At 50.5% G+C, this 27,448-nt stretch overlaps 3 protein-coding genes across 5 annotated transcripts in view; 1 reads left to right on the forward strand and 2 right to left on the reverse strand.

Moving 5' to 3' along the window:
* The window catches only part of CCDC30 (coiled-coil domain containing 30), a 38,068-nt gene extending 31,869 nt beyond the window's left edge, over positions 1 to 6,199 (reverse strand). The window contains exons 1-2 of the mRNA XM_056507914.1: positions 6,111 to 6,199; positions 5,190 to 5,310 (exon numbers count right to left, since the gene is read on the reverse strand). Coding sequence (XP_056363889.1) covers positions 5,190 to 5,264 — 75 coding nt within the window. The 5' untranslated portion in view covers positions 5,265 to 5,310; positions 6,111 to 6,199. The remainder of the gene's footprint in view (positions 1 to 5,189; positions 5,311 to 6,110) is intronic.
* A 1,991-nt stretch (positions 6,200 to 8,190) lies between these two features.
* Positions 8,191 to 11,657, reverse strand: PPCS (phosphopantothenoylcysteine synthetase). Of its 3 annotated transcripts, none has more exons than XM_056507983.1 (3): positions 11,035 to 11,657; positions 10,296 to 10,399; positions 8,191 to 8,817 (listed from the first exon to the last, which is right to left on the reverse strand). In XM_056507983.1, exons 1-3 carry the CDS (start codon positions 11,558 to 11,560, stop codon positions 8,494 to 8,496), a joined length of 954 nt encoding a protein of 317 aa, XP_056363958.1. In that variant the 5' UTR covers positions 11,561 to 11,657; the 3' UTR covers positions 8,191 to 8,493. The 3 variants fall into 3 exon arrangements, with proteins under 3 accessions (XP_056363958.1, XP_056363960.1, XP_056363959.1); XM_056507985.1 differs by having other exon boundaries at positions 11,474 to 11,533; XM_056507984.1 differs by having other exon boundaries at positions 11,087 to 11,170.
* ZMYND12 (zinc finger MYND-type containing 12) lies at positions 11,477 to 25,808 on the forward strand. Its single transcript, XM_056507982.1, has 8 exons — positions 11,477 to 11,813; positions 12,627 to 12,768; positions 17,569 to 17,740; positions 19,087 to 19,256; positions 21,483 to 21,605; positions 22,416 to 22,536; positions 24,078 to 24,223; positions 25,518 to 25,808. Exons 1-8 carry the CDS (start codon positions 11,731 to 11,733, stop codon positions 25,635 to 25,637), a joined length of 1,077 nt encoding a protein of 358 aa, XP_056363957.1. The 5' UTR covers positions 11,477 to 11,730; the 3' UTR covers positions 25,638 to 25,808.
* The last annotated feature ends 1,640 nt before the right edge of the window (positions 25,809 to 27,448 follow it).

Consider the following 27,448-nt stretch of genomic DNA (forward strand, 5'->3'; position numbering starts at 1 on the left):
AAACACCAGATTAAAACAGACACTGAGAGAACCAGAGAATCAATAAGGTTGAAAAGACCTCCAAGATCATGACTTCCGACCCTCAGATCATCAAGTGCAACCTTGGAGAGAAAGCAAACAGATGGACACAGAGTCACAGATGTTTTCTTTGGCAGGATACACACAAAATACCAGATCACTCCTAGAGAGCATCATTATTTTCCCAAGGAATGTCTAGGAAGGAGGCAAATCTGAACATCTTTAAGAATTAAACTGCCAGTGCTTATGTTTATCCAAAAATTATAGCCAGAAAGAATCTGTACCGGGAAAATCTTCCAGACTCAAGGGTCTCTAAGGCAGAAATGTGACAACAAGACTTGCAGGAGTCAGTCTGTGGCTGGGCACTGTTGTGTTTGTGCAACCAACAGTTGTTAAAAAGACCCCCCCCCCCGGTTGGTGTGGTTGGAATTTACCTGCCAGGAGAAAATAAGGAATCTTTGGTGTCTGGCATGATGAGGGCAGCAACTCCTGCATTGTATCCAGCAGCTTGTGGAGCCAGGGGAGGGCTTTTCAAACTCCCCCTGTGTAATTCGTATTAAAACCAAAACAAACAGACCAAATTTCTAGACCAAAACACATTATAAGGGCTTCCAAGTGTTCCAAGATGGGAAGTGCAGGGAGTTATATAGAGGTAGGAGGGATATTCACATTCTTTCCCTGCTCAGGGATCTGGAGTTGGACAGCAGAGGTTCAGCAGAGCAAATATTCCTCAGACACAGGACAGAGTCCTGGACAAGCCTGTCCCTCACTCTCATGCACTGATTTAACACAGGACTCAGCACAATCACATCCTGAGGCTCCAATCGATGCCATGTTTCCACTCCACGCTTCTCAGCCAGCTCCATCCAGTGCTGTGGATGGAAAACACCCTGAGGTTTCCCAGCATCTTCCCCAGGGAGACAAAGCACAGCCTGGTCAATACAGGTCAAACAGGGCTTCCCAAAGCTTCCACCTGCACCACAGCAAGCAAGGCAGTTTGCAGGATCAAAACTGATCCATGTGCCTCAGGAAGAGCTGATGGATCACACTAAACTGAATCCCAACCTGCCTGGCAGCTTCCTCCCACAGTTTTGCCAAATCACAGCTAAAATGAACATAAATTGCTCTGGTTTATGCCCAGGATGGGACACCCTGTGCCCTGAACCACCTTCACCTCCAGTGTTCCCCTTGTCCCCAGCCTGCAAAGCAGGACGAAGTGGTATCATTTAAGATCCCAGGCATATTCCAGAGGCTGGAGAGGAAAAAGGATGAGGGGGGGTCTGCTCACACAGCATAGGTTATCTATGGGTTACCTATGGGTAACCTCCTGATTCCTTACAAACCCCTTCCCTCTCCCATCCAGGGTCTGGGAAGGGCCAACCCCTGCCCCAGGCACAGTCACACAAAGCTCCACTGGCATCTCCTCTGTCCACATTTGTTTGGGAGCAAATTTTATATTAATATCTGTATTTTCCTACCCCAGGAATACTCTGAGAAACAGCAGCCACCTCAGCCCACCACAGCCCTACATCCTCCAGCCCTGATGGGTGTGTTTAACCAGCCCAGCTGTTACAACAAACTAGCTCAGACCATGACTGTTTTTTCTTTTTATTCCACTTTTTAAACAAATCCAGACAGCTCCCCGAGCGCTGTGTTTCACTGCCATTCCAGCTGTTTTTCAGGAAGGCTTTTGGGAGCGCCATTGATCTGCCCTCCAACAACACCCAGCACATTCAGCAAGAGCATCAGAAACAGATCAGGAACTGCCTGGGGGAAAGGAAAAATGTCACTCTGGGCAGAGATATCAGATGAGCTGACGCTCAGCTCAATGGCTCAGCATCAACCAGCCTTGGCTGCTCCCTGTAGGAACATTTGAGCCTGGGATGGCAGGAAGCAAATGTGAGAGCAGAGATTGACTTTTTGTCTTCAGAAGCTGTCAGTGTCAGTAACCAGCACTAACTATCCTCAGGGTGTAAAGGAGGGCTGGAGAGAGACTTTGGTAAAGGGCCTGGAGTAACAGGACAAGGGGGAATGGCTTCCCAATGACATAGGGCAGAGTTAGATGGGATATTGGTTAGAATTTCTTGGCTGTGAGGGTGGGCAGGCCCTGGCACAGGTGCCCAGAGCAGATCTGGCTGCCCCTGGATCCCTGGAAGTGTCCAAGGCCCGGCTGGACAGGGCTTGGAGCAGCCTGGGATAGTGGAAGGTGTCCCTGCCCGTGGCCGCGGTGGAATGGGATGAGCTTTAAGATCCCTTCCAACTCAACCCATTCCACAATTCCATGATTTCATGAAACAGCTTTTAGCAGATCAAGTCTCTCCTGCTTCTCAGTAATCCCACTTCCTAAGCGATCCCAGACCAAGCAGAGATTCTGATCCATTTGGCTGCTGTTGGAAGAGGGAGTGTGCTCAGACCTGAGAGCCCACACAGGGGTCTCCAGGCTCCCTTCCCCGGCTCTCAGCTCAGATGTATCAGCACAGATACATAATTCACGGCTCAGGCCCCTCCTTTGTATCACTGGCTTGAATCAGCCATTGTCCCCAGCTGCCCCTTCCCATTCTCCTTTCAGTGCTTCCAAAAGCTACCAACCATCATCCTGTCCTCTTGTCTTGACCACATTTTTAACAATCCCAGCAGACCATGGTCTGTCTTTCCACAAGCCCCTTCTCCAGACCAATGCATTGGATCATCCTATGCCTGCTAAAACACCCAAGTGTCCTGCAAAAATAACAGGGGGACCAAGACATGGAGCACAAATCCAATGGGGAGCAGCTGAGGGGGCTGAGGGGGCTCAGCCTGGAGAAAAGGAGGTTCAGGGGTAATCTTCTGGCTCTGCACAGCTCCCTGACAGAAGGGGACAGCCAAGTGATTGGGTTCTGCTCCCAGGGAACAGGGACAGGATGAGAAGAAGTGGCCTCAAGATGTACCAGGGGAGGTGCAGGTTGGATATTCATTGAAAGGCCAGTCAGGCACTGCCACAGCTGCCCAGAGAAGCAGCAGAGTTACCATTCCTGGCATTGATCAAAAAACATGTGGATGTGGTGCATGGAGAGGACCTGACAGTGCTGGGAGAATGGCTGGATTTGATGGCCCTAGAGGGCTTTTCCAACCTAAACATTCCCGTGATTCCAAGAACTCTGATGAAAAGCAGAGGCCTGGGGAACAGAGACAGGGATGCAGCATAGAACCCTGCAGCAGGGACACATTAGACCCCTGGACCAGCCCAACAGATGCCTTTGGGATTGTGTGGCAGCTCCAGCACAAGTACATTCAGCCACTCCATACTGGAGATGGCCAGGGGGATTATTTTATGGAGAGGCTGACCTAGAACCGTGGAACCACAGAATATCCTGAGCTGAAAGGGACTCAGAAGGATCATCCAGTCCAACCCCTGACCCTGCCCAGGACACCTGAACAATCCCACCCTGGACATCCCGGGAAGTGGTGTCCAAACACTCCTGGAGCTCAGGCAGTCTTAGGGCCAGGACCATTCCCTGGGAAGCCTGGGCAGTGTCCCACCACCCTCTGGGGGAAGAATCTTTTCCTGAAATCCAACCTGACCCTCTCTGGCACAGCTCCAGCTGTTCCCTCATGTCCCTTCCCTCATTCCAGAGAGCAGAGATAAAATCCTCCTCCAGAAGAGCTGCAGCCTGGGATGAGCTCTCAGCTTCCACTGCTCCAGCTGAACAAACCTGGATAAAAGGATCAGTCACTCAGTAAAGTGCTCTACAAGGACCCAAAGCACCTCGGTGCTGGCATCTCTCCCTGCAGGTGACAGCCCAGAGGGAGCAGGGCTTCCAGATTCTTAAATTACCCACACACATCCCAGGATAGCAGCCAATGCCAGCAGTGAGTCAACAAGAAGTCTAAATCTCAAAATCTGAGCAATATCCCAAAAAATATCCCTCCATAAACATTCTACAGCACCCAAGCCACACAATCCCCTCAGGGACAACACACTAGGAACAACTGGATGGCAACCAGCAATCTCTCCTGGATACACTAAGATCCATGGACAAGGATCTCAGCTTCCATTCCAGGGGTACTCATTGCCCAACAGCCTCAGGAATCCCTAAGAAATTGAGAAAGTCCAGAGAAGCAGAGCCACCAGGAAGAAATTACCACATTCCAACTTTCAGGACACTCTGTTTTCTCCTGCCACCTTGTGGGAAGGGAGAGAACCAGGAACAGAGTTTTCTGCCACAGTGAGAATCCCAAGAGCTCATTATTAATTTTAACCTTTGTAGGCAGCCTTTTCATCAAAAACCATGGCTTCAAGTGCCCAGAGACATCAAATTTTTAGGTAAATGGAAAGGTTTGGAAAGTCACACCACCATGTGCTTCCTGAAAACCCAACTGATGCTCAAAATTTCCCCAAACTCCTGGTTTTGCTGTCCCAAAGCCTGAATTATAAAGAAACTCTTTGTGCCATCACCCCAATTTTACCTTAGGACCAGGACAATACAGCTCACAAAGGAGTTAATGGTGACATGGGCTATGAGCACCACTGAAAGTGCAACAGAAGACTGAAGAAAATCAATCATTAAACCTAGCAAAAGTGACCCTAGAGTTTGAAAATAAATTATTTCAAGTTAAATAAGTGAAATAACTAATTTAAACAAAATTAATGAAGCTCTGAGGGGCCCTGGAAGGTGTCCCTGCCCATGGCTGGGGGTGGAATTGGATGAGCTTTAAGGTCTCTTCCAACCGAAACCATCCTGGAATTCCATGACAAGGAGCATACCCAAGTTTTGAATCCCAGAACAAACAATGTCACATTGTTTTAAAAAATGTGGATTTTGTGTAAACCAAAGCCAAGAGCAAATTCACTGACTTGGTGGGAGCAACAGATAATTTAGAGCTGGAAACCAAAGAGCACCATCAATTCTGGTCTTCAAACAGCCTCTGGAAGATGCTTTGAGCAGCAAAGCTAGATGGAGAACCTACCAAATTCCCTGAATAAAGACAGTAGAAGCAGGCAAGGACCACTAAATCAATTACAAATCTGTTTGAACAACTCACTAACACTTTCAGCAACTTCTCAAATAACAAACCACTGAGAACTCCCTAAGAACTCCCCAAAAACAATGCTCAGTTCTCCAAGAAGCTTTCCAGACCCAAACACCTGTCAATGTATTCCCATGGCCCACACTCTGGAGGGAAGGGCTTACCCTGCTGCAGCTGCAGCTGTGCCAGCTCCAACCTGAGCTGCTCATTTTCCTTCTCATATTCAGAGGCAATGGCATCCCGCTCTTCTGTCAGGGTACGGACATGGCCTACGTAGCTTTCCACCTGGAATAAAGAAAATCTGGCTATTCTCATGTCCGCCAGCGCCTCCAGTGAGCCAGCAGCACAAAAAGTTCTCCACCCCATCATGTTTACAGGATGACTTGAAATGTTTGCAGGACAATATGTCTTATGCCTTTGGAACATCTGGGAATGGTAAAACCTTGACTGGGAGGTCAGGAGGTCACACAGCTATGGGGGTGCTGGGATGTGGGGAGCTGCTGGGCTCACCAGGTGCTTTTTGATGCCCAGTATGAGAAATGGGGACACAAACCCCAAGTTCCTGAGGGAAGCAGTGTGGCAATGAGACACCTGAACCTGCTGCTTCACAGAGGGGGAATCAGGGGATACAGGCCTGGGAGGGTTAACCCTGGGGGTATCCCAGAAACACGGGTTGGAAAAGGCTCCCAAGTTTCCAACCTGTGACAAAACTCTATCTTGTCACCGACCAGAGCACTGAGTGCCATGTCCAGTCGTTCTTTGAAAACCTCCAGGGATAGAGACCCCATCACTGCCCTGGGCAGCCCCTACCAATGCCTGACCACTTTTTCAGTGCAGAAACGTTTCCTCATGTCCAACATGAGCCTGTCTGGCCCAAACTGAGCCCGTTCCCTCTCCTCCTGTCCCTGTTCCCTGGAGCAGAGCCCAACTCCCCCGCTGTCCCCTCCTTGTGCAGAGCCACAAGGGCCCCTGAGCCTCCTTTTCTCCAGGCTGAGCCCTTCCCAGCTCCCTCAGTCGCTCCTCCATTCCCCAGCCCCGTTCCCTGCCCAGGAGAAGCCCCAGCCAGGCCCGCTCTCCGGCCTTACGTCTCTCATGTCCTGAGCCCGCCGCCGCTCCAGCTCGCCCAGCCGGGTCTCCGCCCGCCACAGAAGCCGCCAGGCCAGACCCAGCTGCTCCTCGGCCGGGGCGGCGGGGTCGGCGCCCTCCGCCTGCAGCCAGCGCCGGATGGTGTCCGCCGGCACCGGGGACTCCGCCTGCGGGGCAGCGAGAGGAGCCGTGAGAGCCGGAGGGGCCGCGGGGACCCTGACCCCCTCGGGCCGATCCTGGGGGTACAACCGACCCCCTGACTTTCCCCCGGGCCGGCCGGTGCCGGGGGTACAGCCAGCACCCCGAACCCCGCCGGGCTGGTCCCGGGGCTACAACAGGCCCCGGCGCCCCCGGGGGGTCCCGGGTACCCACCGGGGCGGCAGCGACGGCGTCCATGCGGCGGGACGGACTCTGGCGCCACGGCAACAGGCCACGCCCCCCAGCCGCGCCGCCAATCGGCCCGCGAGGCCTTGCCCCAGTCACACCACGTGCGCTGGGGAGGCCGCGCCCCGTCACGGCCCCTCCCCGCTCCCTGACGCCCCCTGGCGGCCGACAGCAGCTGTGACTATTCCTATCCCTATTCCTATTCCTACTCCTATTCCTATTCCTATTCCTATTCCTATTCCTATTCCTATTCCTATTCCTATTCCTATTCCTATTCCTATTCCTATTCCTATTCCTATTCCTATTCCTATTCCTATTCCTATTCCTATTCCTATTCCTATTCCTATTCCTATTCCTATTCACCAAAAGGGGCCAAAAGTTTTCCTGATTTTCTTCTAAACCCCAAGTGAATCTGCTGGAGCTAAAGGGGAAGAGGGCAAGCACACGGAACCAAGCCTAGAGAAGAGAAGGTTTAGGGAGACCTTAGAGACCATGCCAGTACAAGGGTCTTCTAGAGAGCTGGAGATGGACATTAGACAAGGACATGGAGTGCCAGGACACGGGGGAATGGTTTCCCACTGCTAGAGGGCAGGGTTAGATGAGGTATTGGGAAAAAATTCTTCCCTGTGAGAGGGGAGGCTCTGGCATGAGTAGCCCAGAGAAGCTTGGCTACACCATCCCTGGAAGTGTTCCAGGGCAGACTGGACATGGCTTGGAGTAACTTCTGCTAGTGGAAGGTGGAATGAGATGAGCTTTAAAGCCCCTTGAAACCCGAAGATGACTCCATGAGATTGAGGAACTGAAAAGCTAAGTAGGTCCATACCACAGAACCAATTCACTGGCTGAAGACACTGCACAAGGGGATGGTAGAAAAAAGGGAAGACCAGGACATGGAGAAGAGGAACATGGCAGAGTTCAGTGAGGACCTTCCACTGAGCCCTCTGGGATCTTCAGAAAGCAGTGGACAGATCCTGGACTTGCAGGAGCCACTTCCAACTTAAGTACCACAACTGGCATTCCCAGAGTGCTGGTGCCCAAACACTGCCAGGGTGGGAGCACTCTTGGGCTTGGTTTAACCTCCTACATGGAACATGTGCATGCCTGACACAGGATCAGGATGGCTGTGGCCCAGTTTGAGCTTAGGGAATCTCCGCAAGCAGCTATTCACAAATAGGGGCAAATACAGTACTGGAAGCCCACAGTGTGATCCCAAGTCCAATGAAACCCCAAGACTCCCAGAGCACACTGCCCCAGCCTGCTCCTCAAAAAGCTCATATTATTCCTCTCCTCCTCAACCACCTCTGAGAAATTCCAGGACACTCTGAAAACAGTGTTGGTGGCATTTCTCCCACCCCATGTCCCAACTCTCCTGCAAGGGCATGTTCAACCTACACAGGTTTTTTCTATTGTCATCCCTGCTGGCCCATCCGCACCGTCTACAGAGGCTCCAAACTAACACAAGGAAAATCCCAGACATAACACTCCCATCAGTTACTATGCAGGAACATAGAATCTCTCCTAGCACAAGAGCTGCTCCCCCAAAGTCGTTGTCACCTCATTCTCCTTTTTGCTACCCTGGTTTCACCATCCACTCTCAACACCAGATGATGCCCCACTCCAGTCATAAAACCAGCACATCTCTCCTGCAAAGCCCCATCCCTTCCTCCAGCCATTCTAAAAGAAACTTCAAAGAGGGAGATTCAAGAAATTCTTTATATACAAAGATTTGATCATTTCTCGTTCTCCCAGCCCACAGGACAGAAACAAGCTCCTTTCCTCCTTTAGACACCAGGACAAATATCCTTTGGAATGGTTTCACTTCCATGTATTTCTCTTTTACAAAGCTGCAATAGCCGTGGCAAAACTGTATGAAAGTGATAGAGTGGTGGACAACACTCCTTAGTGTTCCGTGGGGACTGGTTTATTTCCCTGGACAGGCAATCACTCTGGTCCCACTCCTTGGGCAGCACAACTCTCTTGTTTCCTCCAAGCTGCTCCTCAGCCTTTTCTCTCTATAAAGGCCGAGTGCTGGTCCTGGAGGTAACTCACAATCTTCTCCTCTATTTCCATGCCTTGTGCTACTTCCTCGTCAGACAGGGATAAAGGAGTCTGTGAGTCCCTGGTGACAATGATGACAGAGGTTCTCCGGGATTCCAGGACATTGGCCACCACCACCTGGTGCCGGTATTTCTCCAGAGCCTGCCGAGATTTATCCAGGAGGATCTGGGGATCTGTCTCCAGTTTGAAAGAAATCACAAAGGCCTCCGGGGCCCAGTCTCTGACCAGGGGTGACAGCATCTTTGGCACCATCTTCATTGTGATCTGCAGTGGGAAAAGATAAAAAGAAAAAATCAGTAAAAACATTACAGGGAGTTTTAATAAGAGACAGGATGAGAAAGGGAAATTCCAGCTTTGTTTTATATTCCATTTATACCAGGAAGTTTTTCAAGGCAGTGTTTGGGCAGCTCTCACCAAGGTTCAAATGACACTAAATTTAAATTAAATGATCCATGTGGTGCTCACAGTCAGGATGTTCTGAGGCCGGGCCACAGGAACTCTGCATTCCCAGAACTAACCACACTGGTGGAATATAAACACGAGGAGAAAAGATTTAAGAAAGTATTACAACTGCCTAAATCAGACTTTTCAGCTCTTCAGAATCCAGGTAGTTCATCCTATCTTCACCTTTACTTCTATCAACTCCTTAAGGTGCATGAGACATAAAAGTGCTAAAGGATGGAGAAAAACAGTAAGACACTGTTCTCCAGCTTCCCAACTTCTGGATCTATCACTGGGAATCAGGGCAGGTCTCATCTTTCCAATGTTAACAATAAAGAATGAAGCCCAGCAATTTCTTAGAAAGTAATTAATTAAATAAATTTGGTATTTTTTAATATAAAGAATTCCAGAGCCACCTATTCCCATTACTTAGAGGGATCTTAGTGCTGCAGTGTTAGTCATTCATACAAGCAAGATTGAACACTGAGTCATGGAATGGTATGGGGTTGGGAGGGACCTTAAATCCCATCTCATTCCAGCCCCTGCCATGGGCAGGGACACCTTCGACTATCCCAGGGTGCTCCAAGCCCCATTCAACCTGGCCTTGGACACCTACAGAGATGGGGCAGCCACAGCTGCTCTGGGCAGCCTGAGCCAGGGCCTCAGCACCCTCACAGGGAAGAATTTCTTCCCAATATCCAATCTAAATCTATTCTGTCAGTTTGCAATCATTCCCCCTCTTCCTAGCACTCCAGGCCCTTCTCCAAAGCCTCTCTCCAGACAAAAGGCAGCAACTCAAGTACTCCAGGAGCTATTCTTGGAGCACTTGAGCTCTCTGAGACACACCCTCTCCTCATCCCAATGGAAGCACAGGCAGCTTTAAACGACAAAGCCAGAAGAGCTGGAGGTACCTCCGGGGCCCCTCTTCATGTGCCACACCACAACTGCAGACATGTTGAAGCTGCTCCATATCAGACAGAGCAGCACTGACCTCCCTGCAGATGGCACCTTTCATCCCACCCTAAAAATAAACCTAGATCAAAGGAGAGCAGGGCTGATCCTACCCTAACCTGTTATCTGGGCCCCTCAGTGCAAGATAAGAATAAAACAATGCAACTTCAGGATTTCCACAGGGTTCTGTCCCTGTGGGATCTCACCCTCCTGTTCCCTCTGACAACACAAGAGCTGCTGTTTTGCAGCTTTCCCAGCAAGTTCTCAGGAGAAGGACCTTGGAAGCAAGGAGGGGATGGCTGAGGGGGGTGGCAGAGGGGTCCATGCCCAGATGCCCAGGGAGGCCTCACCTGCAGGGGCCCCTCCGAGGACTGGATCTTATGCTCTGGCATCTCAGAGACCGGGATGTAGAAATCCGACACGGCGGCTGACAGGTAGAACATGACGCTGGAGCCTGTGGGAACACAACTGCTGTTCCCCACTGCCATGGCCTGTCCCTGCCACCCCAGAGCCAGAGGAGTGCCACCCACACACACACACACACACAGGTATCCCCCAGCAGGACAGCACTGACCCCATCCTGGGGTCCCCTCAGACACACTGTTCTCCACTGGTGTCTGTCTTGTCCCCTCCTCCCCCTCCTCCCAAGCCTCCAGGGATAGCCCAAACCCTTACACAGGGACATAAGAGCCCTCCAAGCAAGGGGGACCCCTTGTCCCCTGATGCCAGAGCCCCACAGGCCCTGGGATCACCCCATATCTGGGTCCTGGGGCCATCGAGAAGGGGATCAACAATCTACCCCATGCCGGGGACCCCTCGACCTTCCCCCCACAACCATTACATCCCCTCGTTCTAGGTCCGCCTGTTCCCCCACACGGGAAACCCTCATGGGAGCCTCAACCTTCCTCATCCTGAAGCTTCGCACACGACCATCCTGTTCCCTCATTCCTGGGCTCCCTCACATTGGAGATCCCCCTGGGCGCTTCATCCTCTCTTGCCTTGCGCCCTACGAACCGGTGGCCACCCCGTCCCTCACTGCCGGGTCCCCACGGCTCCCGCCGTCCCCTCACGCCCGGGCTCCCCTCGTACCGAGGGGCGCCAGGGCTCGGGCGGCCGCGCGCAGCAGCGCCAGGTACTCAACGAGGCCGGTGAACTCGATGGCGAGCAGCGCGCCCGCCTCGGTGGCGCGCTGGTACTCGCGGAGCGCGGGCAGCAGCGCGGGCAGCGCGGCGGGGGCGGCGGCCACGCCGGGCGGCGGCCCCGGGGTGAGGCGGAGCGCGTCGAGCAGCGCGGGCCCGTGCGGCGGGAGGGCGCGGGCCCAGGGAAAGACGGACCGGGCGCGGTGCAGGAAGCACACGCCGTACCCCGCCCGCACGAGCCGCTCGGCCGAGGCGGCCCCGCGCCGGCCGCTACTGAAGTTTTCCAGGAAGCGCACGGCGCGAGCCTCCAGCGGCACCTGCGTCCCGCCCGACGTCACCAGCGCCACGCGCCGCCCGCGTGCGGCCTGCGCCGCCGCCCAAGCCCGCACCCGGCCCTCAGTCGCCGCCACATCCACGTCGTTGTCGTTGTCCTTGTCCACGTCCTTCTCCTCCTTGGCAGCCGCCGCAGCCGCCATGACAAGCCCGCACGGCCCGCCGGAAATCACGTGTGTCACCTTCCCGTCCCGGAAGTGTTGTCTCGGCAACGCAACGCCAGCGCCGTCGTTAGTGATTGTCGGAAGTAACGGATCTCGGCCGGAAGCGTCACCCCGGCAACCGGAGACGCGTGGAAGGTTCAGGACCGGCCATGGCGGGGCCGCCGCGTTGCGAACTGTGTGGGGCCCGAACGGCCCCACTGCGCTGCCCCGGCTGCCGTCTCACCTACTACTGGTGAGAGAGCCCGGGGTGAGGCCCAGGGGGCAGGGTGAGGCCTGGGCCACGAGCTGGGCAGGAGGCAAGGATTAGCTCCAGGGTGAGGCACAGGCAGGAAGCTTGGGATAACGCTTGGTATTCAGGTTTTCCTTGGTATCCTAGGAAGGAGGAGGCAGGAGCACACTTGGGGCAGGACGAGAGGCAGGGCTTATCCAACAAAAAGGCTCAGGACACGAGGCCTAGGATGAGGCACATCCTCAGCAGACAAAGCAGACAAAGCTCAGCAGGCAGGGGTGGCCTCAGGAGGCAGGGATGGAGCCTGGGAGCCTGGAGAGGGCCCAGGCTGGAGCTCAGCCAGCAGGGCAGCAGGAACTGGAGCAGGCACACTCACCTGGAATGCTCCTGCTGCCTTGCAGCAGCTGCATCAGGCAGGGGGCAGAGCTGGGAGCTCTGAAGTGTCACACGAACATCCCTCACATACCTCAGAGCAGTCACTGAGTTCCAGAATGTTCCCTGTTCCCACAATGACCTGGGGTGGGTTGGTTTGTGGTTTTTGTTTTTCCTGTGTTGGAATTTAGGGATTTGTTCAAACATAGCTGTATCAGGAGTTCAGGAGTGGTTTAAATAAAAATTTTAACACAGAACTGTGGGGATATGGCAGGACAGTGCTGTGAAATGAACCATTTGGAAATATCATGTACTGGGCACCCTGTAGGCAGCCCAGGGGCTCTGGGAATTGTTGTGGGGAAAGTCCTGAAAGACAGCAGAGAATAATCTTCCCATACATAATATCCCAGAAAATACCTGTATCTTTTTCCCCTCCTTTTGCAGTGATGTCTCCCACCAGAGAACTGACTGGATCAGCATCCACGGCCATATCTGCCACCTGCTCATCCCAGTCCTTGGGCCCCAGCCCTGTTTCCACTCCGAAAAAGACAGAAAACATGGCAAGGAGCAGCTGATGAGGAGGCAGGTGGGTGCAGGAGGAAAAAGCACAACTTCAAAGCACTTCTAGGGAAGGAACTCCATCTCCTCTCCCTACCCTGGCTGTACATGGGGGACACACCAGGGGCAGACTGGGCTCACCTGGTATTTTGAGCCACACAGGAGTCTCCAAAGTGGCCTGGGCTGTCACTGCCCAATTCCTATAAAACTGAAGGGAATTTCTTGCCTAAAACCAAGCGGGGCTTTTGCCTTCACAGGACCCACCCTTTTAGAAATCCTCCCTCTGGATGCTCCCAAGGAAGAGGATGGCACCTACTTGGTTGATTTGAGACTTGGTTGTAAAGGTTTGCGAGTTGTTTTTTTTCAACAAAACCTCAAAAATAAGGCGAGTGGGAGTATCCTCTCTGTTGTTTTTCAGCCTCCAGCCTTTTCCATAGTATTTACTTGGTGTTCTAAGCTTCCTCAGGCAGCAGCAATCCTGGATTTCCCACCTAGCCAGGGGGTTGGTCCATCACCCTAGTTAGTCCAGGATCCAGCTAAGATTTGCTTCTTCCAGGCCATCTGATGTGAGGGTATCCCCTTTCCCAGAGCAAAGGGGCAAAGAAACCAAGTCCTCTCCCTTTGTTTTCCTGGCCAACTTGGAACACCTTTCACACTAAGTGTAGTCTTTTATCTACATCAGGCCTTAAGGACGTGCAGATGTGCAGCTCCTTTCCAGCCCCAGTACTCTGAAACTTTTTCTGTTTACGGAGTGGCAGGAGCTGCTGTTCTACGTTGTTGCTAAAATAATCCACCCAGGTACATCTGCTCCTGAAAATCCTCCCTGTGGAAATCAATTTTCCCCCTGTAATAACTCCTAGACGCAGAATAATGGGGCAGCACACAGTGGGCTTAGAACAATGGTGTCACTGAGAAGAACATCCCTAATCTTTTGAATTTTACATGAATTATTATTTTTAAGGTATTTCTGGCCCAGCTGTGGGGCTCTGGGGACCAGCTCATTGCTGTCACCTTTCTTGGGAGCTTTCAGAAAGATGAAGTCCAAAGGCAAAAGTCCTGCTTGGTGAGAGCTTGTGACAGGCTTTAGGCAGCAGACTCCTTTTGGTTTTACAGGACTTGGGCAATGACATCACAGGCTGGTTTGGAAACTCCTGTCTGGCTGAAAATCCCAGGTGAGACTGTTGAACAAAGTCCAGAGAAGGTGTGTCAGGCCAGTGTGTCCCAAAGGGAAAATGCAAAACTTCCTTAGTTCCAGGTTCTGTTTAAATTGTTCTTTATAAAACCTGTGAGGAAAGTTAAAATGGGACTCATGGGGGTGTGGCAGGATTTTGCATCCAGAAGTGCTTGAAGCTGTTCCAAGAAACTCCCCTGCTATTGAACACTGATGTTGACACTGATTACATCACTGACTTTATTGCAACTAAAATTATCCCCATACATTCCAACAGGCCACGTGGCTGCCAGCTGAGGGAAGTGCTCCTTCATTAGCTGGAAGTTAATCTGGTGGTTTAATTAGGTAAAGACAGCAGGAAGAAGGGGCTGGTGGATAGAAAGTCACTCTTGATTGGAGTTCACACTAGGTTAGCAAATAGCAGCCTGGAGCTGGAGCCTGAGCTGGGAATGGTTCTGTGGGCAAGGCAGGGAGAGAAGACTGGGTTTTTTTTTTTTAAATGGAGATTTTTATAAGCTCCTTAACAGCCCTTAACATCATCTGTTCTTTGACCTTTGTCTCCAGCTTATTTAAATAAAATAGATTTTGAGAACGGTCAGTGCTAGGACGCTTTGCTTTCCTTCTCTCCAAAGAAAGGAGTGAGACCGTGGAAATCCCAGTTACCTGCTGGCTTTCCCAGCCAGAGGGAAGGCTCCTTTGTGTCCAGCAGGATTTGGAGCCACCAGGTGGGGCCTGGGCTGGCTCAGAGGTGTTGGGAAAAGGGGAGATTATTTAGTGCCTTGTCTCACTGGCTGCATGACATTCCTATTCCAGATCCCACAAAAGTGCTTAAAAAGTTCTTCCCTATGAGGGTGGGGAGGACTGGGCATGGGTTGTCCAGAGAAGCTGTGCTTGCCCCATCCCTGAGAGTGTCCAAGGCCAGGTTGGACAGGGCTTGGAGCAATCTGGGATAGTGGAAGGTGTTCCTACCTATGGCAGAGCCTTAGGCTTCCTTTAACCCAAACCAGTCTGGGATTCTATGCAGAAAAGGCCTTTGGAGTTGAGGGAAAAGCTCTGCAGTCTCATGGTAACCAGAGAAAAAACCTTCTGCCCAAAGCCTGGCTTGGGCTTGCTGCTTTTTGAACATTTCTGCTGTACTTCACCTACTCCTGCCCCGTGTTTGTTTAGAAAACAAACAGCTCCAGCCTCAGTCAGGACACTGGGAAACCTGGGCACATCCAAATGCCCTGTGGCTCAAGGAGCAGGGAGCTGGGAACCAGGAGGTTTTATGAGTTTAATTCCTTGTCTGTGCTCCAAAGCTTTGTTGATAGAAATCTGCTTTTGTCAACATAGCCAGGGGGGTGCCTGCAGACAGCAGCTCTAAACTGACAGAACTCCAAGTTTCTGTTTGGAGAAGAGCCTCACCTGCCTGCGTGATGTCAGCTCCCCACAGCTCCTGAGCATGGGAAAAGATTTGGCCCAGCCAGCCCCCCACTGCTCTGGCTGCAGGATCAGGTCCAGCTCACTGAAGCTTTCAGTCTTCCTGAAATCCTCATTTCTTCAGACACACCATCAATTTTGGTGCCAATTCCCCCAGGGCTCTTCAGGGCCAAAGGGAGCCATCCTCCGAGGCTTGGAACTGTGGTTGGAAATATTCACTGCTCCAGGGCTCCTCTTGCCTCCTGCCCCTCCTTCTGGAAGCTGTGCCAGAGTCCAACCCCCAGTTTTGCCCTTGCTGCAGATGTTTCAGGCCATAGGAAGCAGCGATTGTACCATTGACAAGGAGTAAAAAAAGAATGATCCTGATCTCCAGCACTTCCCAGATGCCAATCTGGGAGATGCCCACACACCAGGGCCTGCAATGGTTGCACCAGAGTGGCACAGACAGAAAAAGCAGCCTGAGAAATACCAGCTTTTCCTGCTGCTGCCCCAAGCACATGCTGGTTTTCTCCTGGGTGCCACCTACTCCCTGGACACAGTTTATGTTTCACAGAATCTCAAACTGGTTTGTGGTGGAAGAGATCTTAAAGTCCATCACATCCCACCCCTTGCCAAGGGCAGGGACACCTTCCACTATCCCAGGGTGCTCCAAGCCCCATCCAGTCTGGCCTTGGACACTTTCAGGGATGCCACAGCTTCTCTGGAAAACCTGCCTTTCCTCTCTTCATCTTCTGGTAGCTCAGGAATGGGTGCTGTGTTTTCTGGCTCTTGGCTCTCCTCACTGTTGCTCTGGGCTGTGTTCTTTGATGATATCATTTATCCAAAAGGATGTCTCTTTACCTCAGCCAGGATCTCCAGGAAACACTCGCAGGCTGTCCTGGAGCTCTCTGTCCTGGAGTTCCTCCGTCACCCATGGCACAACTCTGCCTCACTCCAAGCAGTTCAAGCTCAGCAAAATGCCAAAGCCTGACCTCCAATATCTCTAAGATTTGTGTCTCTGCCCAGCTCAGCCCCAGCTGGAGACAGAGGATGATAAAGGGGTGAACTGGTGTTTTCTCTGGTGTTCCACTGAGAAAACCAGGGTAGCACTGCTGTGTTCTCCAGCAGCACCACTGATTCCCAGACACCTTTCCTGCTGCACCACTGCTAGGAAAAGCTGATGGAGAAGTGTTAGTAGCTGGCTGGATGGGGCTCTGGGCAACCTGGTCTAGTGGTTGTGTCCTTTCCCATAACAGGGGATGGAAAAGATGAGCTTTAAGACCCTTCCCAACCCAAACTTTTCTGGGTTGGGATTTCTGGGATTCTGTCATTCTACAAGGATCCTGGCGCTTTTTCCTTGGCATCCGTGAAAGGGCACAGTATGCACAGCTCCTGGCAGAGAGCAGGCATTGGGATGGAGATCTGTTTGTGGAGCTGGGGATTACATCAGCTGCTGCTAACAGTGGAGAGGCCAAATGGTATGGACTAGCAGGAACAGAAAAAGGCAGGGAGCAGCAATACATGGATAAGTACAGGATAAGTTATGGATTCTGACAAACCCAAACACTACAGAAACTGCTGCACCATCAACCCTGGCTGGGGATGGATTTGCGGAGTGTAACACATTCTGATTTTGACCAGTCTTCAGGCTCTGCACACAAAATCCCAGCCCAGGACCAGCCAGGAGAGGGTGGGATGAAGCTGCAGCTCCCTGTGAGGAGCTGTCTCCTCACTCCCTGGCCATGTCTCCAGCAGTTGGAACTGTGCCGTGCTGGCACCACGGGGCTTGGCTGGCTCTGAGTCACGTCAGAGCCCCTGTCTCTAATCTCCTTTCTGGTCTTGTGATGATTGTTTTCTGTGCTTCACAGCTTTTATTGCTGCAGCCTTATGAGACCTTGTCAGGAGGCGTAAAGGATTCTTCATCGGGGAAAGCACCACATGACCTGCAAGGATGTCCAAAATTGTTCTTGCTCGAAGCAGGAACGGAGCCAGACTCTAATACGCTCTAATATGACAGCTTTAATGTCTGTCTATTAATTACAGCCACAAACTACATTACTATTGCCGCTTTATAATTTGAAAACCCGATTTTAAAAAGAGCCTGTGCATCTGTAACCACCTGGTCTACTGAAAGGCGTCCCATGGCAGGGGGTGTGATGAGATGGGCTTTAAGGTCCCTCCAACCCAACCATTGTGGGGTTCTGTGATTTCCTTTTTCCCTGTCCTTTCTTACTCTGCCCTTGCTCTGTTTCCCTGCAGGAATCCCTCATTGCTGTGGCGCTGAGCACAGCCCAGGGATTTGTGTGGGCAGGCAAGCCCCTGGAAGCAATTCCTGCAGCGCTGCAGGCGCTGCGCTTCAGCTCCCAAGCCTTCGGCTCTGACTCCTTGCAGCTCGTGCCCATTTTTCTGCTACTGGCTGAGGCCTCCGCGGGTGAGCACTGTCAATATGGGAATGCTGGCAAGGGTAACGCCTCCCAGGTCAGGTTTCTGGTTTCCTTTTGCCATTTATCTGGAAAGGAGCAGCTCTGTGCCCTGCTCTGCCTCAAGGGCATTGCAGAGTTTTGAGCCGTCCCACACACACACCCCTCTCACACCCCTTCTCTGTGGCTCTGGGGCAAAGAATCTCTCAGCACTCAGGAGATCAATGAAATCAAATGAAATGTTTTCTCCCTCTCTACCAATACCCACAGGAGAAGCTCTGTGAAAGTCTATTCTTTACCTCTGTGGCCTTGGATGACTCTCCAAAGCATTGAATTCCAGAGGGTGGTTGGTTGTGCTTGTATCTCAGAGAGCCAGCAAACATTTCAGAGGCCATTGCACCCAAAGAACTCCTCGGTTCATTCACAAATCTTGCTCTGCCTGAGCAAGCTTTTCCTCATCGTGTGCTTTGGAAAACATAACAAATGAGGGCATGGGAGCTGCTCTCCCTGCGAGAGAGATCCCTGTAAATCACTGCCATTCCAGGAGCTCACACAGTGCTCTGCTGGCACAATGGAGCTGGCTCAGGGATTGTCGTAAATGGTGAGGTGAGAGCAGGGCGAAAAAATGCTGTGAGTAATTCCACTATGATAAGGTGAGAGTCATTAGCACCTGCCTGGAGCAAACCTGTGTAGGCCAGGTGTTCCAGAGAGATTGTGTACTGCGTAGCCTCTGCCTTGGAGCCAGGCTGGGAGAGCTGCGGGTGTTCACCTGGAGAGGAAAAGGCTCCAGGGAGAGCTCAGAGATCAGGGCCTAAAGGGGCTCCAGGAGAGCTGGAGAGGGACTGGGGACAAGGGTTAGAGGGACAGGACACAGGGAATGGCTTCTCACTGCCAGAGGACAGTTAGACAGAATATTGGTGAGAAATTCCTCCTTGTGAGAGTAGGGAGGCCCTGGCACAGGTGCCCAGAGCAGCTGTGGCTGCCATATCCCTGGCAGTGCCCTAGACCAGGCTGGACAGGGCTTGGAGCAACCTGGGATAGTGGAAGGTGTCCCTGCCTGTGGCAGGGGGTAGAACAGGATGAACTTGAAGGTCCCCTCCAATCCAAATCAGTCTGCAATTCTGTGGTTTCTGGCTCCTTTTGGAGCTGTCTACACATTCACTTGTCTGTAAATGAGACTTTAGACTTTAGACCTGGGCAACTCAGAGGCACTTGGGAAAGAAGTGGGGAATCCCCAAACTGCATCTCCATATCAAGCTACCCCAAAGGGAAAGCTAGCAGTATTCTCTGACTTTCCAGGTTAGAAAATGCTCCTTCTCCTCCTTTTTTCCCTGATTATCCCTACATGTCATTCCAGGCACTGGCCGTCTCCGGCAGGCAGCCAAGTATCTGTCCCAAGCCCAGTGGATCGTCCTCCAAAGCCCAGACTGCAGTGCTGCTCTTCAGTCTAAGTTGTACCGTGGGCTTGGGCTTTTCTCTATTGCTGAAGGAGACCTGGACCAGGCTTTGTATCACCTGGCCAATGATGTAAGTCCCTTGGAATACAGGAACAGGGAACACTTCTATTTTAATTCCTTTTCTTCTCCCAGATCGATATGGAAATGCCAACAGGCAGATTTGGGATCTTGAGAGTGTTTACATCACAGACACCCGAACTGGATAGATCTGAGGCACATGTGGATCCATGTGTCAGCTAAAGATGTGTTTTACCAGTTATCCCTATTCCTATGAAGTTACAGAGAATCATGGAATCGCTACGGTTGGAAAAGCCCTCCATGATCATCAAGTCCAGCCATTCCCCCAGCACTGTCAGGTCCACACCTAACCCATGTTTCTGAGTGCCACATTGTTTTTTGAACACCTCCAGGGATGGTGATTCCACCACTGCCCTCCGCAGCCTGTTCCAATACTTGAACACCCTTCCCGTGAAGAATTTTTCCCAATATCCTACCTTGAATCTCCCCTGGCACAACTTGAGGCTTTTTCTTCTTGTCCTGTCCCTTGTTCCCTGGGAGCAGACCCTCACCCCACCTGGCTGCACCCTCCTGTCAGGGAGTTGTGCAGGCCCCGAAGCTCCTCTCTGAGCTTCCTTTTCTGGAGTCTGAGCCTCCCTTAAGCACTCCTCATATATTCCTCACATTCCTTGTCTTTATGCTTCTCTCCATAAATTTCTCTGTCACTTCATTGTGGTGCTGAGATGCCCAGACATTCCTGCCCCAAATTGACAGAGTTGCCTCTTGTTCCACAGATAATTTACATTTTGACTGTTATTTCCCTCCATACTTACCCAGCTCTGTCACCTATTATTCAATTAATGTCTTATTTCCGTATTTCAATATCTGATTCAATGATGTTTTCTCCAATTCCACCTCTTTAGCCATGAAACAGTTTGTTACATTGAAAGTGGTCATTGCCAGCTGTGTTCCTGAGGATGCTTTGCCTGTCATTTGATCCTCTAAAGCCAATTGAACTTCTCCACATCCTATTTCTGTCTCATGTAGACTAAATTTATCCAGTGCCGAGTGATGTATACCCACTCCTGTGGAATTAGATAGTGGCTTTGTGTGGGTGTGAATGATGACATAAAGGGAGAAGAATTAGACCCTTTCTATTATAACACACAACCCTGTCTCTGCTTAGTCTAGAAACCCTTTGGGCATTTGAGAGTCCCACAAAGGAATCTCCCAAAAGGCTTTGGAGATTCCCCAAATCCTTTTTTTTGGTTTTTTTTTGGTTTTTTTTTTTGGTTTGTTTTTTTTTTTTTTTTTTTTTTTTTTTTTTTTTGTTTTTTTTTTTTTTTTTTTTTTTTTTTTGTTTTTGGTTTTTTGTTTTGTTTTGTTTGGTTGGTTTTTTGGTTTTGGTTTTTTTTCGTTTTTTTGTTTTTTTTTTTTTTTTTTGGTTTTTTTTTTTTTGGTTTTTTTTTTTTTTTTGTGTGTTTTGGGGTGGTTTTTTTTCGTTTTTGGTTTTTTGGGGTTTTTTTTTTTGTTTTTTGGGTTTTTTTTAAGATTCCCTAAATGTGGTGCCTGAAAGGGCACCAGGTAAGAAGTTTTTTAACTCTTAGCAAGTTCAGGACCTGCCTGGACCTTGGCTGCGTGTCTGGGATCTGCTGAGAGTCACACGCCAGTTCAGAATAGCTGGAATGCTCCCCTGCCTTCCACTGCTCCTCTGGAGCTGTGGGGAAAGAACAGGCTTGTCTGGTGGCTGGGAAAGCAGCAGGATGGGCTTTAGGAGAGGTGGGATGTGTGGGTGGCCCAGGCAGAGGGGCAGAGGTGGGAAACCTGCCCTGGATTTTAGAGAATGAACCGAGCAGGTGCCTCTGCCCCAGCCAGGGGGGATTTAGGGTGTTGCATTGCCATGGATCAACCTGAAAATATAGCTTTTTAGTATGTTCCTATGGATAAACTCTGTGAACTAGGTATATTCCAATGGATCCTATGGAAAAACCCCAAAATTCACTTCTTTAGTGTCTCATTCCCATGGATAACCCCAAAATATAGAGGTTTTTATACCTTATTCCTTTACATAACCCCCAAAACAGAGCCTGTTAGTGCCTCATTCCTATGGATAACCCCCAAATGTAGTTTTTAGTATGTCATTCCTTTACATTACCCCCAAAAAACAGCTTTTAAGTACCACATTTTCCAATCACTGCCAGGCATAATTTGCACATAAAAAATCCCCAGCATTTGCAATATTATTATTCCACAATTTAAAACTTTCTTGGTTTGACATGAACATGAATATTGATTTCAGGTTTACCTGGCTACTGCTGAGTTTGGACTAAATTCTGTTGAGGTCTCTGGAGGTTACTTCCACATGGCCAACATTTTCTTCCACCAGAATAAAATGGATACAGCAAACTCACTCTATACTGAGGTTGGTAGAACCAAAAATCATCCTCTGAATTTTTCTTAGATCTTTTTGGTGCTCTTTCAAAAGGTTTTTCCATTTCCTTTCAATGGGAGGATGACCATATCAAGTGTCAGTGTTGCCCTTTAGGATCAATCCCAGAAACCCTTTACGTACATAAATAATTCTCTGAGTTAAAACCATGCGACATTAATCCTGTAATCAGTTCAAAATTCTTAATAAACTGTCTTCAGTTTGGACAACCAAACCTAGTTAAAAACCAGCTTTGCTACCAAATTTCCTGTGCCAGGGGTTAGAGTCCACCAGTACAGAGAGTCTGAGGAGTTCCTAAATCTAAGGAAGAGTGGCATATGAACAAGTCCCCTAAAATTTACACTGGGAATCAGTGAAAAGTCACACTGATAAAAGATTCTCAGAATTGATTGATCAAGCAAGGAAAGTAATAATTATCTAATTGATTTAATAACTGAAAGAAATTAGCCTTTATTTGTTTAAATCAATTTGTGTGGAAATGAGGTGCTGGGAGCTGCAAAATCCACCACCATTCCTGTCCCAAACTTCAACTCAACTAGCTTTTGGTGAATAGTTTGGTTAGATTTGTTCAAGTTAGGTGAAAATCCCTAATCAGCTGGAGCAGTGAGCTATTCCAGCTGGGGCTGTGTGGGAGGGGAGCGGTGCAATCCCCCTGGGAACATCCAGCCTAGCTCAGTGACCCGTGGGCACGCCGAGGGGATGGGCCATGCAGGGACATTGTTTGGAGAGCAGCTGAATACCAGGGGTTCACAGGAGTGAAATAATTGCCATGCTTCCTGCCAGGTGAGCAGCCTCTGGCGTGACTGGCTGCTGAGCTCCCTTCAGAGGCACCAGCGAGTGCTCCGGGCCCGGGCAGAGGCATCCCCGTTCTCTGAGGATGAGGAAGACATCAAGGATGGGATGAGTAAGAGCTGCTATTGCTCCAAAGCCTTTGGGAAGAGGGGGGTAAAACACCTGCACCCTACAGATGATGTTGGCAGTGTTTGGGTTGGCATGGTGTTTCTAGAAGCTGAATTTAATGGCAATGTCAAGAGTTCTTGATGTCTGTGCCCAGCAGATTGCCACGGGTTGCTACAGGAATGAGGGTGTTCCATGGAAACCCAGCTTTGCAAACAGCAAACAGCAAGGGCATCCATTTCACAGTTCCCTTGCCACTGTCTGGAGCAAAGTAACATTTGATTCATGGACTCATGGAGTCATTTGGGTTAGAAAAGACATTTAAAATCACCAAATCCAGCCATTCCTCCAGCACTGTCCTGTTCACCACTAACCCACATCCCAAATGCCACATCCATGTATTTTCTGAACTCTTCCAGGCATGGTGACTCCACCATCTTCCTAGGCAGCCTGTTCTAGTGCTTTACATGCCTTTCCATGAAAAAATTTCTTCTAGTATCCTCCCCTGGTGCAATTTGATACTTGAGCATTCTAATTTCTCTGCAGCTCCTTTGTCTCTTTTTAATAATGGGTGTGACATTTCAGCTCACTTAGGTGGAGGTACAGCTCCCTCCTGGAGCAGCAGGACATGATAGAATAGCTTGTACAGATAATTGGATGCATTAATCAGGAGAGTACTCTTGGAAAAAAGGCTGGGGAGTCTCTCACTGGCACATAAAGGTGCAGAAAGCATCAGTGTGCCGCTGATACTACCTCAGGCTCCTGTGAAACCAGGCCAGACTCTGGTTCTTGGCTCCTTTTAACCACCTTTGCTAGTAAGGACATTGTCAGGAAAGGGAATAAAATCTTCCCTCCCTGGAATGTTCAGGGTTAGGTTGGACAGGGCTTGGAGCAACCTGGTCTAGTGGAAGGTGTCCCTGCCCATGGTGGAGGGTTGGAATAAGATGGTCTTTAAGATCTCTTCCAACCCAAAGCAGTCTGGGATTCTGTGATTATAAGAGAAACATTTCTGTAAATCCCATTTCCTGGCACTACCTCCATCAGGAGTTCCCATTAGGAAGAACACTAAGGCAAGGATACAGGAGACAATCTTTGGTGTGACAGGAGTAGAAAAATAGTTATTTTCCTGCAGCTATTGTGACTCTACATCCTCTCTGAAGGCTGATCAACACAAACACTGACTGGATGAAAGGAGTCCTGTTCATGGGCATGGATATTGCATGAAGCTGGGATCGTAGGTCCCCAGACTGGTTTGGGTGGGAAGGACCTTGAAGTTCACCTAACTCCACCCTCTGCCATGGACAGGGACACCTTCCACTATCCCAGGGTGCTCCAAGCCCTGTCCAATCTGGCCTTGGACACTTCCAGGGATGGTGCAGCTACAGCTGCTCTGGGCAAACTGTGCCAGGGCCTGCCCCCCCTCAGACCGTGCTGATGTTTGTAGTAGCATTGGTTTGCTGTCTAGAAGAGCCAGTTGGGCTGTTGGCAGTTTTGAATCTATTCTCTTGCACAGATCCATCCATCAGGATCTTTTCTTTCTCCGTGTAGCTGAAGCCCAGCGCGAGGAAGGAACGCAGGTGCTGTGGGCGGTGCTGAAGGTCCGGGAGCAGGGACCACTGCAGCATCCTGGGGAAACAGCCAGAGTCCTGCATGCCCTGGCCATGATCCACTACCTGGGCCTGGATTTAGCCAAGGTAGGTTGTGTCTGAAAGGATTCAGGAGAGTTGGCCAACAGCTCTGAGGATCATCATATCTCCTGGTCCTCTTGTGCCCCAGCACCTCTCCTGAGCCCACAGCACTGGTGACCAAGGACAAAGTGCCTCATAGCTCTCAAACCAAGAGCTTAAGTGGGATATTAGGAGGAAATCCTGCCCTGTGAGGGTGGGGAGGCCCCGGCACAGGGTGTCCAGAGCAGCTGTGGCTGCCCCATCCCTGGCAGTGTCCAAGGCCAGGTTGGACAGGGCTTGGAGCAACCTGGGATAGTAGAAGATGTCCCTGTCACGGGATATGAGATCAGCTTTAAAGTCCCTTGCCAGTTAAACTATTCCAAGGTTCTGTGACCTGCACTCTGTCAAGGCTGAGAATCCTGCTGGATGTGTTTTGGTCTCTGCCAGGCCAGTGGATCCTGCAGTTACCCACATTTTCTGGCTTCATCCTTTATCTGGGCTATCCTGGTAGTGTAGCTGCCTTTAGACCTGAGCTCAGGGGTTACACAGAGCAAGACCTGAGGCTCGCAGACCTATCCTTGAGCCAGACTCCCCTGAGTTCAAGGTTCAGTCTATTGGAATCTGTAATTCCAGTTTGGCATCTGCATTCCTGTATCTTTATGGCTTAAAAATTCACAGGTGACTGGTAACTTCTATGAGCAGAAACCATCTGGAAATCAGTCCCCTCTGTTTGGAATCAGAGCTCAAAACCCTGAGTTTCTTCAGCTTGGGTTTTGAGGAGTGAAAATACAGGTGGTGAAAAATACTGTGTTGAAATATTAATGGTCTCTTCATTGTATTATAGAAAGCCACAACTTGGGATTGTTTGGGAAACACAAGCGAATTTAAATTTGTTTGAAAAAGAAAAAAGATAAAGCTTTATAATTGTGATAGTGTCTAATCCCTGGAAGAGCTACCAAGGGAAATTATTTAGTTCCTTATCAAGAGAAATGAAGGATTTAATTCAGAGTCAGTACAGCTGTTTTTCTTCCCTGATATAGCTTTGGAATTGTTCAAAGGAGCAGCTGTGTTAGACAGGAGGTGATGTCCAGCATGGGGCCCTGGGGTCAGTAATCTTCTGTCTGCACCACTGGATCCTAAATATGGGATCTGCTGGCAGCTTTAGGCTCTCCTGTAAAGCAGCTTGTACAGGTCACCTCGGAAAGGGAGTCTGGATCTGCTCCAGGCTGCTCCTGCACTGAGCCTCAGCAGGTATTTAATTAACCTATGAGAAAAACCAGATTCCTGACAATTCCTGGGTGCTTCTTCTGTCCCATTCCAGGCCTGGGAGGTGGGGATGAAAGCCTTCGACCTGGCCAAGCAGCTGCCCCAGCAAGACTCTCTAGAAACCATCAGTCACCTGCTGGAGCTGATTAATGCCCAGTTTTCCCACACCACATAAAAACTGGCCCTGCCAGACCCAGGTATTTGGCCAGGCTCTCTCTTATCCAGGTTCCTGAACACCATGAGCATCACAAGCCCTTGGTCCTCCTATTGTTGCCTCTTTCCAGCTGCGTCCCTGGCTGTCCGAAACTGTTTGGAAAATAAACATTTTGGTCTGAATTAGTCTTCATGTGCTGCTCCACCTCTCTAAGCTCTCAGAGAGTAACAGCAGCAGGGTGAGAAACAAAAGCACCACGAACACACTGAATGAATCATTTATTGGCCAGGTTGGGAATAAGCAAACAATCTCTCACAGCCTCATGGTGGTTGTCCAGGAGCCAAGATGAGCTCAGGTGTGTTTCTTATTGGTTTTCTGGCTTTGCTCACCAGTTTGGTGAGGGAGATCCCATGGAGGGAGAGGAGAGTGACACAGGGAAGGGCTGGGGTGGTGGACATCTGCTCCTGGGGACCTGGTTGGGCTTGAAAAGACATGAAGCTCTCTGCAGAGCCCCTCTATCTCCAAACCAATTTCCAGAGAATCCCATCTGGTTTGGAAAACCAGCCTGGTTTAAAGCTCATCCCACTTCACCCCCTGTCCTGGGCAGGGACACCTTCCACTACAGCAGGTGCTCAGAATTTTCTCTTTCTACAGAACTTCTCATAGCTCTGGGCACTGAGAGACTCCTTTATTCCACTTCCATGGGTAGAAGTTCCTCAGGAAGGACTTCCATCCAGGAGGGACCACGGGAGGCATGAGGGACTCTAAACAGTCTTGAGGGAAAGAATGAAAAGGCTCCAAGCAGGGATTCTAACCTAAAGGAGATGTAGTTTCCTCCCAGCAGAGCTGACATCCCCTTGGATCTGTCACCAACATCAGGAGGAGGTGGCACAGCAAGGCCCATTCCCATTCCCTGCCCCAGGGAACAGCGGGACCCCTTGGGACAGAGGTGACCCTGCTGGGAAGGGACAGGGACACCAGAGCAGGGTGAAGGCTCCAGAGGCCGTGGGCAGTGTGGGAAGCATGCTGCAGCATTTCCTGATCCCTCATGGCTGGGAAAGGGGAGAATGGAATCTCGGCCTGTGCTAGGCTGAGCCCTGAGCTCTGATTAAGGCTCATTTACTGCAGGAGGATTTATGAGGGTGTTTAATTGCCTCCCTGAGTTGGGCTGGAGTCAAGTGCGCTTTGTAAAATGCTTTGTCAAGCTGGGGCCTGAGCAATTAGCAGGGATTGCTGCTGCTGGGGAAGGGAAAACCGAGGGTTCAGCCACGTTCCATTCCAGGGGTGGGTTAGGGCTGTTTGGGATGCACAGCACAGCCTGGAGAAGGTCTAGGAGACCTCCCAACACTCCTGTGGGAGATGCTGGTGGTCTGTCCACCTCATCAGTTGTGGAATTATCATCTCATGGGGTGGGGGATGCTGGAAGATCGCCTCCATGGGGTGGGGGATGCTGGGGGACTGTGCCTGCTGGCACAGTGCCCCAGGGCACAAGGATTTGGGTCACCAGGGATTTGGAGCTCAATCGTGGCTGTAATCCTTCCAATGCTCCCAGGCTGAGCCTGCAGGGCCATGTACCTGCTCTGGGTATTCAGCAAAACAAACTCAGCCTGGAAATGAAGGTTGTGCAGGGCTGAGCATCTTTCTGAGCCAGGAATGAAATAGCAGAGTGAGGAGAGGAGCCCTGGGCACAGAAAGAACATTCTGGGGAGCTCTTAAAGATGCTACAAGAGCAATTTCCTACAACAGCCCTGCCCAATGTGTGCCCTGCAGGGCAAAGAGCTGCTTCAATAAATAGTAAAAAGCCTGAAGTGACCAAGATCAGCATTTCTTTG

Source organism: Oenanthe melanoleuca, chromosome 21 (genome assembly GCF_029582105.1).
Source record: "Oenanthe melanoleuca isolate GR-GAL-2019-014 chromosome 21, OMel1.0, whole genome shotgun sequence".
Classification (NCBI taxonomy): domain Eukaryota; kingdom Metazoa; phylum Chordata; class Aves; order Passeriformes; family Muscicapidae; genus Oenanthe; species Oenanthe melanoleuca.

Coding starts and splice junctions, on each gene's coding strand:
- PPCS (XM_056507983.1), bottom strand. CDS start 11,560: ATGGCGGCTGCGGCGGCTGCCAAGGAGGAGAAGGACGTGGACAAGGAC. Junction 10,400..11,034: donor CCGAGCCCTGGCGCCCCTCG/GTACGAGGGGAG, acceptor GTGTTCCCACAG/GCTCCAGCGTCATGTTCTAC. Junction 8,818..10,295: donor CCTCGGAGGGGCCCCTGCAG/GTGAGGCCTCCC, acceptor TTCCCACTGCAG/ATCACAATGAAGATGGTGCC.
- ZMYND12 (XM_056507982.1), top strand. CDS start 11,731: ATGGCGGGGCCGCCGCGTTGCGAACTGTGTGGGGCCCGAACGGCCCCA. Junction 17,741..19,086: donor ACTGGCTGAGGCCTCCGCGG/GTGAGCACTGTC, acceptor ATGTCATTCCAG/GCACTGGCCGTCTCCGGCAG. Junction 22,537..24,077: donor AGACATCAAGGATGGGATGA/GTAAGAGCTGCT, acceptor TTCTCCGTGTAG/CTGAAGCCCAGCGCGAGGAA.